The sequence below is a fragment of the Vanacampus margaritifer genome, chromosome 5 (genome assembly GCF_051991255.1).
Source record: "Vanacampus margaritifer isolate UIUO_Vmar chromosome 5, RoL_Vmar_1.0, whole genome shotgun sequence".
Taxonomy (NCBI): Eukaryota; Metazoa; Chordata; class Actinopteri; order Syngnathiformes; family Syngnathidae; genus Vanacampus; species Vanacampus margaritifer.
Window position 1 is genome coordinate 15,518,811 of NC_135436.1, and position 14,866 is coordinate 15,533,676.

The 14,866-nt window shown below is 38.7% G+C and overlaps 1 protein-coding gene across 2 annotated transcripts in view; it reads right to left on the reverse strand.

Moving 5' to 3' along the window:
• Positions 1-923: 923 nt before the first annotated feature.
• The window catches only part of LOC144052380 (leucine-rich repeat and fibronectin type III domain-containing protein 1-like protein), a 155,757-nt gene continuing 141,814 nt past the window's right edge, over positions 924-14,866 (reverse strand). The window contains exons 10-12 of one of the 2 annotated variants that reach the window (XM_077566380.1): positions 11,722-11,804; positions 8,499-9,424; positions 924-1,651 (exon numbers count right to left, since the gene is read on the reverse strand). In XM_077566380.1, the coding sequence (XP_077422506.1) occupies positions 11,758-11,804 (47 nt within the window). In that variant the 3' untranslated portion in view covers positions 924-1,651; positions 8,499-9,424; positions 11,722-11,757. The remainder of the gene's footprint in view (positions 1,652-8,498; positions 9,425-11,721; positions 11,805-14,866) is intronic. The other variant, XM_077566381.1, reaches the window with a different exon arrangement.

Genomic DNA, 14,866 nt, shown 5'->3' on the forward strand with positions numbered 1-14,866 from the left:
TGCTCAATATTGCCGCATCTTCATCAATAGGGTCATTGTCAAAAGGATATGCCATGTTTGTGACAAAAGGAACTTTGGACTTTATGCTATAGACCATTGGCGTATTTACGCAAAAACTCGCCGCAGAGGATTTTAGGAATGAGGAAATGTGGCTGAAAGGAGGCGGGCACAGAGAAAACCTCGAGGTTCATTGTGGAAAACCTGCAACCCACCAGGTTTGGTTCATGGCACATGTTACTACGGTAACTGACCGAGAGCTTAAATGACCTCTTTTCCTCTGGTTTCAGTTACCTCCCTTTCTGAAACGGAAAACGCAGAGTTTCCCACATTTCAGGGTTTCTTGACCCTGAGTTCTCACTAAACCTGCTTTGTGAAATAGACCCCAGGACAATTGAGCTCTCCACCAACTAAAAAGGGTTACGCACGCAAGCAATGATTACTGACTTAACTGTGGGACTCTGCGACGTCTTCAGGCGCACTAGTAGCCAACCGAAGTTGTTTCTAGCGATCTGCTTCTGCGTAAGTAGCACAGAGCTTCCCTTGGCCTGTTTCAGTAGTTCTTCTTCTACTTTCTTTTGACGGTTCTCTCGGCGTTTGATTCTCAGTTTTGCTATTCAATGTGGTAAAATGAGGCGCACAATGCTAATTTTGACCCACAAACTGAAATGCAAAACTGCACAATTCAAGCCTTAACTTAATAAGGAGTCTAGCGTCATTTGATTTTTCAAAATCAGTGAAGTATTTTGTAATTTAAAAGTATCGTAATAAGTAACTTGTATGGTATTAACCAATTCATCCAAACATTTGCCAGCGCAACAAAATTACCCACCACAATATTTATGTGCAACATAGAAAAACAAAGCTACAGTAAAGACGCAATGAACAGCACTTAAAAAGCAAGGCAAGCAGCAACTCAATTGGAAAGTCCACACCTTTTTTTTTATTAAAATATTCACACACACCATAAAAATTACATGTACAAAACTATAAGATTTGGAATTGCTTTATATACACATACAAAATATAAAGACCAACGGAGAAAAAAGGGTACACATAAGGGAGGTGTGTTGGTAAGAATGTGGTCTTTTTGTGTGCGTCTCTTCCACAAGAGCTTAAAAGAATCAAGTTTCTCCTTCTGGAGCAGGTTTTCTTCCAGAATGATCTGTAATGATGTTAATGATAAAGCTAATGACCATGATTTCAATGGAAACAGACATATCAGAGACAGTGCTTCATCATAAATTCCACCTGCGTGGGCCAAAGCATGGCGGAGATGAAAGAGATGCTAGTGAGGGTCATGCGCCAAGATACACAAATGGAAAACTCTCCCAGAGAAATCAAATGAAACTGGAGATAAGACGTCAGGTAATTCATGCTGGGCACACACTTCAATCCATAATAACAATAATGATGTGGTTAAGATGTAAATGGAGCCGAGACCACCGCAAACAATTTGCAATCATATACTTTCATACCATATTTGTCCTGCACATGAAAATATTCAACAACAATGAATGAATGACAGTGGGGCAAAGGGTTAAAAAGAATGATGATAGTTGACTGAAACTGATGCAAGGCTGTTTTTTTCCTTTTCTTTTTCCTTTTTTTTTTGTTGAAAAACTGTGCTTTTATCTTCATGACAGATCTGGGCCTGAAAAGAGAAAAGAAGATATCAATAAGTGAATAAGTCATTTAATCCAGGATACATTTTTTGATCCTCAAAAAAAGAGAAGTTTTTAAATAATAATAATAACGTTAATGACAACTTGACACAACATGCTTTGAGTGTGTGTGAGTGTGTGCGTGTGTGTGTACTGTCTACATAACTGGACAACATGAAAATTAATATAATGAACAAAATCACATATGGATTAATACAGTGGTTCTTAACTTGGGCTCGATCAAACCCCAGGCCAGGGTTAGGTGAGTCAGCCTCAGGGGTTCGGCAGAGGTCAAGACACACACCTAACTCAAATGATTTGTGATAATGGTGATCACGCTACATTGCTTGACATATCTGTGCTGCAGTGAATTTGGTGCGCTCGATCGACTTGTGGCCATTATGATGGTACATCGTGTGATTTCTTTATTATTTTAATCCCTTCATAATATGTCGAACAAAAAAAGAAAAGAAAGAGCTTTGGCGAATATGTGCAATATTTACTCCCATCTATAAGGGAATGTATGGTGTTCCACAGGGTTCAATTCTGGGGCCGCTGCTGTTTTCATTACATCATTGTGACTACTCTGCATGTTCATTTTTTCAATAGTAAACCTTATACCTATATCTTCAATTTGAAAACAAATAAATAATAATAATCATTTTTCAATAAAGAAGGGTTCGGTCGTGAATGTGCAATGGAAGCTGGTGGGGTTTTGTACTACAACCACTGGTACAACCACAAGTAGGTAAAATATGAAAAACAACAGCATTCCATTTACACTAGATATCTGCAAATGTCCACAACATAAATAATAGGATAGAATTTAGATATTGATGATCCCTGATTGATGCTCTGATAGCTGTGCGTTGATATTTACATAAGCATGTACACAATTAAAATGAAATGAAATGTTTCTTTTACAAAATTAACTTTTACGTTTTGATTGTAGACCTTGGTTAAAATGTGCCCTCTCTGCAGCCCAGCGAACCTTCACTAATTAGCATTCTCACCGTATCCGCCAAATGTCTGCTTTGCATTTCTGCCCATAACTTTGCAGAGTTACTTCACTGGTCACAATCTCTTCAATCACATCACAAAGTTTGGATTCACATTTCCCATTGCTTTGAAGCATTTTCTAAGCGCTCAGGCCATCTTGACTTATCTCTTCTTGCTAGATAATATCTTTGTTTTTCCCAGTAATACTGCCAGAATCTGTCTGGGTCTTTCATTACTTATCAACATTTTGAGTCTTTATTGTCTTTTTTATGTGTCTAGTTTCTTTCTCACCCAAGGTCTATCCAGGATTGACTTTGCAATCTTTCTCTCTCACTTCATCATGTCTTTCTAGTTTTCAGCCTGACTGGCCTTTCCTCTTTCAGCACCAGGGGGATGTTATCAAGATGTTTTAATTTCCCAGCAATCTTGATATCATCACACTTGACACCAGTCCAATTCTTAAAGGTCTAACTGATTCTATGATACAGCCAAAAAAACAGACACTAGCAAGAACAGGTAAAGCCAATTTCCTTATGGCCCAATTTAGCCTGGCATTTTACATAACACTACAATTCAATATTATTTGCATAACGCTCTAAATCTGCCACAGCAATAGGACACTAGAGAGCATGTGAGCACTCTAACACTCCATTTCCAAATGCTGTACGCTGCCATCTCCCTTATTTCATTCTGCTCATAAACAAATACACAACATCTGTATAAATGTTGACCTTCCAATTTCAAATCGTGAGGAGCAGTAATAAGCCATAATATTCCACCTGAATTGAATCCTGATAAAACAGAAATTAATATAAACAACACACTGACATTATTCACTTTGAGAGAATGCCTTTCAAATAGTTGCATACGTGTTGCAAACAAGTATTCTCCAGAACAAATCCTAATGGTGCCCAATGTTTGCTAATACAGTATAGAAAATACAGACCTTTTAAATTGAGTAGTCTAAATCATTTTATTACTCAACACTGGTAGAAAATTTGCATTTCTTTCAAGGTCGGTTTAGGGTAATTGTGAATTTACATCTTTTTTCTTCTTCTCCTTCTTCAGGGTGGATTTTTTTTCTGTGACTGGTCATGTTTTAAAGGGGAAGACAACCCAAAAATGTTATTCACAATAATATGTTTTATGCACCTCCCCTAGTCTAACCAAGATATTCTAATTAATATTTTGTTCGTAGAACATGTGTATTTTAATACACCTGTTTGTATCCATCTCAGGGGGCGTCCATTTTCCCACTTGCCATCGACTGAAAATGACATCACATTTGCTCAGAGCTTAGGTAGCAACCAATCACTGCCCACCTGTTTTCTGAGTTTGGTCATGTGGAAGCTGAGCCGTGTTTGGTCATTACTTGAGCCTTGAGCAACTGTGATAACACTTTCAGTCGACAGCAAGTGGCAAAATGGCCGCCTCCTGAGATGGATACAAACATGTGGATTTTGCTGCACATATGCAATATTAATCAGAACACACAAGCAGGGCTACATAATTATGTAGAACATATTATTGTAAAGAAAACTTTTGGGTTGACTTACCCTTTAAAATATTTACATATACAGTATCTAAACAAAACACTAGACTGTACATCATTTGAAACATGTACAGAATGTATTATGTCCCATATGTTTCCAGAACAGGATGTATGGTCACATCACAATATAACAACGCACACTAGTAGTCACCTCATCTGAGCCGCTACGCTCCTTCATTCTTTCATTTTCCACAGCTTTATCTTATTCCCCCCTTCGTTACTCTTTGCTTCATATTCCCTGTCCTCCTCCCCCTTTTTATAATCCTTCTTTTCCCTTCCCTCTTTCCCCGATTTCCATTAAATAAAGCTGCTTATCATGTTCAGCTTTCCACCCATATTTTACTCCTCAGCAACATAGTTCAATCCATAAAGCCATACTTCATGAGATAGCACTGGAACACATGTACTATACATGCATAATACATTGATGTAGTACCAGGGGGGCATGTCAACCTATAATGAGCAAGTTTGTGAGCATAATTTGCAGATGAGCCTCACACAACTTTTTTTTATTCTTTCCTGCGTTCTCAGTTTACCTCCCATGTAATAATAAAGAAGGAAATCTTAACAAATTTGAAATAATTGTTTACCCTTTGCTGAGTAGTTTTGTGTTGAATATTTATTTGCAAAACTACTGAATTGGGTCTTCTGCCCAGATTTAGTCATAACTGTTTTAATTTACTTATTTCCTCAGTAGAACTTTTATCTGTAGTTGAAGTCAATGTGTATTGAATGAGGTCTGGGTGGGGGGCTCCTCTATTTTCACAACAATAGACCATTTGTCTGTGTTTGAAGTCAATGTGTATTGAATGATGTTTGTGGAAGTCTTATCTCATGTCTGGTGAACTCTGGGGGCTTGGGGGTTTTGTGGTACCGCCCTTCAAGATAGTATAAGAATGTTGTGAGTCCTCTGTAACTTCGCACTAGTGAGTGGCTGCCATTTTCTGGAAACTCACTTGTGCCCGGAATATTCTGTAGAAATAAAAGCTTCGAAGTGACTGTTCATCGATCTCCAGCCTGCATTCGGATAACCAACATTCTCACTACCCGAAAGAAAACGAACACACGGAGGAAAATATCATTTTCTTCAACACTACCAACAGTGGTAAGTACTGTAAACATTATTTTCATTTCCCCTTCCTACCTTATCCCCGGCATTATTTGTGTCATTATTCTCAAGTGTGACATCACCTCAGGTTAGATAGCTACTGGTGAGCACATGCATGGAAAACGGTGGCTAACCACTGTGGGCCACAGAACCCAATGTCATTTGTACATTTGTACAAGCTAGAGTCCAGGCCCCTGTTTGTGTAAAAGCTAAGTAATGTATGCATGGCCACATGCATCCTCATCTGAGCCTCCTCAACCACGGACGGGATGTGTCATGTTGTACAGCATTGCCAATCAGACCACATACAGAGAGCATATTTAGGTTGCGATAACAACACGTCTCCATTGTCATCATCCCATGGCTGAAGCTTTATATTGAACGACAATGAGGGGGTGCTTTTGCATGTTGCAGAACAGCTTTCGCAGATTACTACGACTGCACGTGCGTCAAGTACAGAAGGCAGACAACAGTGGGATCAGTGGAAAGCTACTGAAGCAGTTTTGAAAGAAAATCAAAGCTTAAACAATGACATTGGTTATTTAATTAACCGTAAATGACTTTGACAGTCGATGTAATCCTGACTTGTGGGCCAATCTTGGCATGCATTCCAATTCGAAATATAACCGGTGAGAGTGGTGCTGTCATTTACCACAGTTGAAATACACCCTTATTTGGCAGGTGTTAATGTTAAGCCCTTGTTGTGACTCAAACTAGTTGTGAATACTGCATGCCTTTTATGACAACTAACATCTCAGTGATGTGACAATTAGGCATTAAACCGTCATCATCAGGGTTTGATTCATTATGTTAAAGTTCAGTCCGAGAGGGAATGATGCAATTACTTTTTGTTGTTGTTAACATTTTACATACATTTGAATGAACTTGAAGTTATTGTAATTGTGCCATTTCCTTCTTAGCTCTATCTCTTCAACAAAATAAGGTTTGATACGTATCCCGATGTATTCCAAAGTGGAACGATTCTGTTCGGTTGGGGTCAATGCACTTGTATCTTTGAAAAATAATATTAAAAAAGAATTTCTGATTCAAACCAGTTTTTGTATTAGGGTTAGGTTTAGTATTTGACGTAGTGTTTATTTAAAAAAAAAAAACACTAACAATTACACTGTAATAAGAGACTGCATAAGTTGTAAATTGTGTTCTTTTATTTTGATCATTAATGCTTTTTTTTTACCCTGTTAAGGTATTTTTATAAAGTGAAAAAAGGAGGAAGGAGCATTTTTTTCCCTTTAACTTATTGTTACCTTATGAAGTTATTAAGGTATTTTGAGAGCTTGTGAAACTTTTTTTTTTTTATAAAAACACATCCATGGGGTTTAGGGTTAAGTCATATAGCCTACCAAATGATTTTTTTAAAATTAGTTTTATGTGAAAACAGGCCAAATGTAAAATCATGAATCATAAAACCTGTCTGAATTGTTAAGTAATATTAAATAAAATAATCTTGTGTGTAATGAGTATACTGTTTATCGTAGTTATTTTTCACAAGCATATTTGATTTCCCTCTTCAGCAGTGGTTCTCAACCGCATTCCTCGAGTACCCCTATCCAGCCTGTTTTCCATGTCTCCCACAAGCAACACAGGTGTTTCACACGGCCAGCTAATCAGCAAGCTCTGCATTAAGCCTGATGACGATCCTCAGCTGTGTTGGGTGGGGAGACATGGTAAACAGGCTGGATAGGGGTACTCGAGGACCGGGGCTGAGAACCAGTGCTCTACAGCCATATCTCCACTGTTTCACCCGTTTTACAGTTAGGGTGCGTTCACATTGCAGCTCAATTCCGATTTTTCACAAGTATCTGATTTTTTCATGCAGTGTGAATGGTACAATACCAATTTTTTCACACCCGACCTGGGGCCTCTTTTGTATGTGGATATAAGTGAGTAACAGTGTTAAATTTGTATTTGTCTTTAATTTGTCTTTAATTTAATCGCACTTGAAACATGAAGCATAAAGTTGACATTTGTGGTGATAGTCTTTCAGGCGGTTCATCACGAACGGCGATGACGCGACGTCGTCTTCGGTAGACTTCTCAATAAAATAAGCAGGCCGAGGAGTGTCCCCTCATTTCCCCAAAATATTTCTATTACCTCTTCCAACGTCGCTACTCTGGCGACATGAGATGAAAAAAAAAGTCTGAAGGATTTCTGTTGCTGTTTGTAAACAGCACGTTTAAATATGATGCAAGAGGATAGCAGCCAAACAGGAGCGAGCGTGAAACCAGTTCACCAACCAGGAGCGCGGGCGTTCACACAGCTGAATTTGCATGATGTATACAGACAAGACACATGAATCCAACTTCTAACACGTCCGCGAAACGAGTTCACCAGTCCACTAATCTGTAGCGTGCGTTGACACAGCTAAATTAGCATGTAACACTGATAAAATTCGCTAACCTCGACGGCTTGGCTGGCGGCAAAAAGTTGTGAGTTGGGTTATTTCCGCGAACACTACAACGTGACGTTGTTTTGGGTGTACTTCACTCGACGTGTGCTTTTTTTGCTCTTTGTTGCATTTGTTTTTTTAATGTGAACAGTACATAAAAAAATCGGATTTAACAAAAAATCCAAATTAGGCATCACGACCTGTAGTGTGAACGTAGCCTTAGTGTGTTACAATTTGTTTGTATTACCACAAACGGTTAGCTGGTAATTTTTACCCTGCCAAAATGGCCAATAGTCTAGCTACACTTCCAGGCCCAAATCCTCATCTACTCTATGTGCAAGACAAAAATAAATATTTAAGAATGGGACATCTGATGGACAAGAAGCATGGAGACAGAGAGGCGAGTGTGAAATCCACGTGAGTCAGATACCAAAAGAGCCAAACAATAGGGTGTGATGCATTTCTTGTTGCATGTTGCGATGTTGTGAGGGAAGTGTAGTAACACAACACTTTGTTTTAGCAAGAATGACTCTCTAATTGTCTAGCTGACAGCAATTAGATGGCATTTAAGCAGCACCCATTCCGATCACTGTAGCAGGACACAAAGTCAAGTGCTGACGTGCCTTCGAGCGTGAGCCGCAGTTGGTGGATGAACAGGGTGACTGTCAGTGGGTCAATGCGTGTAACACTAATTAAGATGCCCGAGTCTTTGGGTGACACAACTTCTCAGTTGTCTGCTTGGGTTAATGGGCTAATTTGAATATTACTCACCTGGATTAAAGGGGACCCAGAGACGTGCAAGGGAGCTTCTGCTGTCACAGGTCCTTGCCGGTCCAATCCAGTGGAAATCAGCAGGGCCAGGTGAAAATATTTTAGACTGCCACAAAAGATGCTCTGCTCGGTATAGTCCAGTTAAGTCTGTGCCAGATTAGTGACAGAACATTTTGAATACACATCCAGGACCCAGGAAAGGCAACACTATCTCTGGGAGTCAAATCTTCATTCTTTAGGTATGAATCGTCCGGAATGAACCTTTGTGTCAAAGTTGAAATCCATCTCTGCCTTTTGCAAAGTAGCATTTTACCATGTGATTAAATAGAAGGAATAAATGTTGACTTTGCACCTGTCAGTGCTCCTAATGTTAGTTGCAATCTGGGTTATTACTGTAAGAGCAGTTTTTACATCCAAAACACCAGTGCTCAGCATTTGTAGATCCAAGTTGTTGAAGGAGATTCTCAAGGCAGCCAGTCTACTTTCATCATCCGCTTGGTACTTGTCCAATTGGAGAGGAGATCATTTACAGTGCGTATATGCAGTGTGCATTTGATGTCAAGACGGATTCGTATGCTTCTCAGTTGTTGTTGTTTTTCTCAATTATTCAATGTAGTCTGCAGCATCAACTTGACTCTATCTTGTATGTTTGCTTAAATAAGGAGAATTCAGCATTTATGGGTGCAAAATATGTTCCATTATAAGTGATCATGACGAGCCTACTAACAAGTGGATCTTGCAGGAAGTGGCCAAAATCACTTATATGGTAATCCAATCCAGAAATGTGAAGATGGAAACACAACAATGGGTACAGGTAACAAGATAAACAAGACAGGGGTGTTTTCTTCTTCTTGGCTTCCTCTTGTTCACCACGGTGGTAATGTCTGCTCTTGAATTCAACAACTCAGAGCAAAAATGTCAGGGTTCTAGAAAACAGAGAAGAAAAGACAACCATGAGTTTTGAATCTAAAAAGCAAATATTTCTATGGTTTAAGGACTGGAATTACAAGAGGAGAAGGACTCTCAAAAGAAACAAGTACCCTGAAAAGAAAAGGTTTAGATAAAAGAAAATGTAAAGTCAAGTAACAGAGGTACAGATTTCTAAATGTGCAATCATTTGCAATGTTTGGATGGATAAATTCTAGTCAATGAGAGTGTGGTCCATCCACAGAAGAAAATGAGATATGGCACACTTTAAACATTTGGTTCTTGTTCACTTTGAGCCATATTCTCCCTTTGGTGTGTTTTTTATATGCCTGAACTTGTGCACTTTACACCTACACGCATGTTACGGTACAGACTTCTGACACACCCAACAAGCGTACGCTGGGAATAAACGCGGAAACACCAGAGAGGCCTGCTTCATTGCCAGCTGAGGTTAGCTTCAAACATGGAAACGGGTTATTCAAGACGTGTGAATGTCATTGAAATCCATAATTAAAAAAAAGATCAAGCAAGATTTACATTTGAAAATACTTTAAAGAGAAAGTCAACCCCAAAAATGTCTTCGCTATCTAAGGGGCTGCCATTTTGCCACCTGCTGTGTCGACTGCGAATGACATCACAGTTGATCAGGTAACGACCAATCACTGCTCAGCTTCAGAAAACCAGGTGAGCGGTGATTGGCTAGGTAACGACCAATCATGGCTCACCTGCCGTGATTGGTTGTTACTTGAGCAACTGTGATGTCATTTTCAGTTGACAGAGAAGTGGCGAAATGACCACACACTCTGAGATGGATAAAAATGGCTGGATTTTGTTGCTTAAATCATGTTCAGTTGGGTTCCCCTTGGACACCTTTGTCTGATGGACAAATTATTTATTTTTTTCAATTTCTCTCATTTTTGCGTTATGACATTTCCTTTCAGTAGTAATTAGTATTTGTAGTAGTATAAATTATCTACAGTATATATTATTATTATTATTATTTTAAATGTTAGTTTTAATCGGTCGACAGAAAAAGCAAGGAAAGGCAAATATCCTTGAGATAGATGAAGCTATCCTTTTCTCTGGCAGGTTATTGGAATTTATTTGTAACGTGTGCATTTGTCAGGAGAACATTCTTAACTTAACATTTTTTCGGACGGAATGCTTTGTACAGTGCGCTACTGGTGCTTTACGTGTCAGTTAAAGAATGATGTAGCATATTTTCAATGACCCCCAACTGTATTCATCTATCACAACCTCAGCACACCTCTGCTGACTTGCATGTCACCATCCGCCAACAAGCCCCTCCGTCCGACCGCCTCCATCCATACCTCCATCACTCTCACAAAGCAGGTAAAAAAAAAAAAGTGCAAAGATAACTTAGGGCAGTGTGTGTGGCAACAAGATGGATTGAAAGGACAAATGTCTTATAAATGTAATGCAGAGGACTAGAGGAAGTAATATAGGATTAGGAATTATGTAATAATGTGCCACAAGGGACAGCAACAAGAACAGGTAGAAGGTTGTGAACTGAAAGCAGGAATAATTAAATAAATAAAGAAAATGCTGGGAAAGACTAGGACAGAGAACACATGAGGAAGAGAAGGAAACAAAGTGGAAATTAACTGGCTAAAGAAAAGGCTGCAGGCGTAGGGAACATGACAGGAACAAATCACCTAGAAAAGATGACCCTCTAGTTTTATCCTTTTTTTTTTGGTTCACTTTGGTTTCCGCAGGCAACTGATTTTATATGAATGTTCTATTTTGGGCAGCCTTATGCGGACAAGTTGTCTTTGTCACTTAAAAGGTGAGGTGAGATGCTCGGCGCTTGCTGAATGCTTGACAGAAAATTGACATTTTCAGTGTTGTGATATATAAAAAATAAAATAATATTTATAATTACAAACATAATTACATAAAAGTTAGAAATGTTTCATGTAAAGATCAGTCACATTCCAAGAAGAAGGTCCAATTTTACATTTTAAATGTTCCACTGTTGTCTTTTGTTGAATTGTTACATTATATATTTATAGCTGACACAGGCTGCTTACACGTCGGAAACGAGCAACGTCGTAGTTTACTCCGAACTTCAGAGGTATTTACGTGCGGCGTGATACCTCAAAACCTGACCCCATCATATCTAAATTAGAAAATATGAAAAATACTCCTTGGCAAAAGGGTAAGATACAAACTTTTGGGTCAGAGGCAGACAATATTCTACAATCATTGGGGGGGTACACGGTGGATGCTAAAAAAAAAAGAAGAAAAAAAAAGAAAAAATCATGTCAATCATTACTCTTTGGAGCCATCGCATTGTGAGGCCAGGAGACTGTCAGATCTGAAAATTTCTCCACTCGACACTACGAGGCCGTCCTTCATCTGCCGGTGGAAGCATCGGAGACATGGAGAAAGAGAGAAGGAATCAGCGGCAGAGACAACAAACTAGAAAACAGTGAAACTTCCAGACAGAGGGAAATGGAGAGTAAACGACAGAGGGGGAATGAGAAACACAGCAGGAGGCGCAAAGAGGGAGATGCATACGCAGACACAGATGGCGGTAAAGAATGAAGCCAGGCAGGAGAGTTGACAGAAAAAGGAGTGATGGTATTTTAAGGCACAGCGCAACGACAGGTTACAAGGTCATGGGTGGGCCATGGGGATAACGCACATTGCTTTTCACTAACACTCAAACACATCCATTCCTCGTGTGGAAATGAACTCTTTTCCTATCTTGGCTAACCTTGTGGGAAAATGCACTGTTGCCCTTGCTTAAGGCGGTTAAACCTCGCACATTACATCTCTCAAATGCATTCACAGACCTGCAGGGTTTTGGTGGCTGACCCTGAATATTTTTGTGTGCACACACAGATTTCCACTCCACTTATGAGAACATTACATGGACTTCCCAGGGGGAACTTTTAACCCCTCAAACATGAGGGATTACACACAGCAAGCTGTTTATAGGCCCCAGTTGGAGAATTGGTGAAAGGATGGCTGTTCTACCATTAAACACAATTTAACACATACTATGAACAGATGCCCCATTTGGTTGACTGGTCTTGCATGTGAAACAATTAACTCAATTAATGGTGTGTCAAGCTTTTACTGTAATCTACGATCCGCATTATACCTTCTACTTGGTGGTGTAGTGGTCCTTGGAGAAGGGGCGTATATATATATATATATATATATATATATATATATATATATATATATATATATATATAACGGTGACATTTAAGAAAAATCTGTCATTTGTACTTGAAGTTGATCATAATTATAAAACATAACGTGATTAAGAGTAGTTTGTAGTTACTACTGGTAGCACAAGCAGCCTGAATTAATGTAAACATGTATTTTTCAACAATCAACATTGAACAAAAATAGTGAAAAACAGTTACTATTAGACCCCAACAATGTTTTAGGTTGAATCTTTAAGTAAGATATTTGTCCCTTCTTGTGTTTAATAAACTTAACTTTAAATCAGCTACCAGCCTAGCTGCTATAAAACGAAACCAGATCATGTATGTTAGCGTTCCAAAGAGGCCCCAAGCCTACTCAAATAATTGATGATTGATGCATTATGTAATAAATTTTCTTTGAATAGTTTTAGTAACAAAATGAAAAATGTGTTTCAGCAACTGCATTTTTGGTTGGCATGCACCATTCACATTAGAGCATGAAACATTATTAATAGGGATGGGCGAGTACCAATACCAGGTATCGGTATCAGGCCAATACCAGACATATTTCATGGTATTGGCGGGCACCGATAATGGTATCGGTCCCGCTCTTGTGGCCATTTTTCTGTCAGGAACTAAAGGCTGAAATGGTTATTTTGCTTTTATTGACCGCTAGGGATGGGAATTGATAAGATTTTTACAATTTCGATTCCGTTTTTGATTCTGCTTTATGGTTCGATTCTTTTATAAATTCTCTTATCGATTCTTTTTTGGAAAAAGATAAATAAACATAGATTAACATCCACTTTTTTAATGTTTTAGTTGTATCTTTAAACAAGAGACAAGTTTAAAAGTAACATGGCCTTACAAACCCAACTGTGAAGTTTTAAGGTCCACATTTGAGCACTCCTCAATGGGGTGCCATGGGGTCCCCCCCAAAAAAATAAAATAAAAAAAAGGATTTGAAAATAGACACATTTACATTTTTTTTAAATCATCTTCTGTAGAAATTTACAAAATACAACCTAGATTATTCCAACTCCAGTAACTTTTCAAACTTTCGAGCGTGGCGCCATGTTTGTTGCTCGGCGCGCACAGAAATGCCGTGCGACTTGCGCTTGTGGTGACGTCATCGTCCCCCACGGAACCGATAAGGGAATCATTAGCAAAAACGGCAAACGATGCAGCAAGAACCGGTTTTCGATTCTCACCACTATTGACCGCCACAGGTACCTCGAGTATGAAAAATCAGAGAGTTTTTTTCTGCCTCAAGTACTCGTTTAGTTAAGGCGTTAGCGTATTGGACGCACGGGCTACTTTTATTTAGCCACTTAACGTCACCAACGCAATGGAAGGAAGAAAAAGCAGATTTTATTTATTTGATTCAAGCAGCAGAAACCAAGGTATGAAAGACAAATCGAAGGGGCGAGCGGAATGCGGAAATAGCGACAACAATGATACAAGGTTTCCGTAGGTGAACCTGCGGAAGAATCATTACTGGAGAGAGCGAGCGCCCGCAGCGAACAAGGCCGAGTTTCCACATTTGCGCCCCAGGCCATGAATGGAGCGAACGACACGATACATGAATATGTTGTATATGTTATTTTTGCGTGATGTGAAGGCTGCCACGTTACGTTTCAACTGGCTCCCGATTTAAGATGTGGCCTGTATAGGGGAATACTCCAGTAGCTAATGTGTTTCATGCCTGCAGATTCATCACAAGCTTTTTTAAATTTTTATCTGCAATGCGAATGGATTAAATGCATTAAAAAATACCCTATTGAATTTGCCTTATTACTGGTCAACTGCTCCAAATTCATAAATGCACAATCACTACCCTGGCGTATAATGTAAGTGTACAATTTGAAAAAAGAAACTTAATTGTTGATTAAAAAAAAACAAAACAGTGAACCAACTTGTTTTTCATTATTAAGTGAAAAATGTCTTTATTTTTTGTTGTTGTGTACTTTAAATTACTCTTCATCCAATCAAAAATATATTTTATCTGAGTACTCAATATCATTTTCAGTCGAGTATTCGAATACTAAAATACTTTATAGTTGCAGCCCTACTGTATTCCTTAAAGCAACCACAAGTCCAACCACATATTTTGATTAGGACTTTTATTTTTATTTAATTTTTTCATTTTAAGTATCATAAGTACTAATGGTATTGGCACTTGGTATCGGTATCGGTGAGTACTGAAGATTTGAGTATCGTATCGGTCTAAAAAAAAGTGGTATTGAACATCCCTAATTA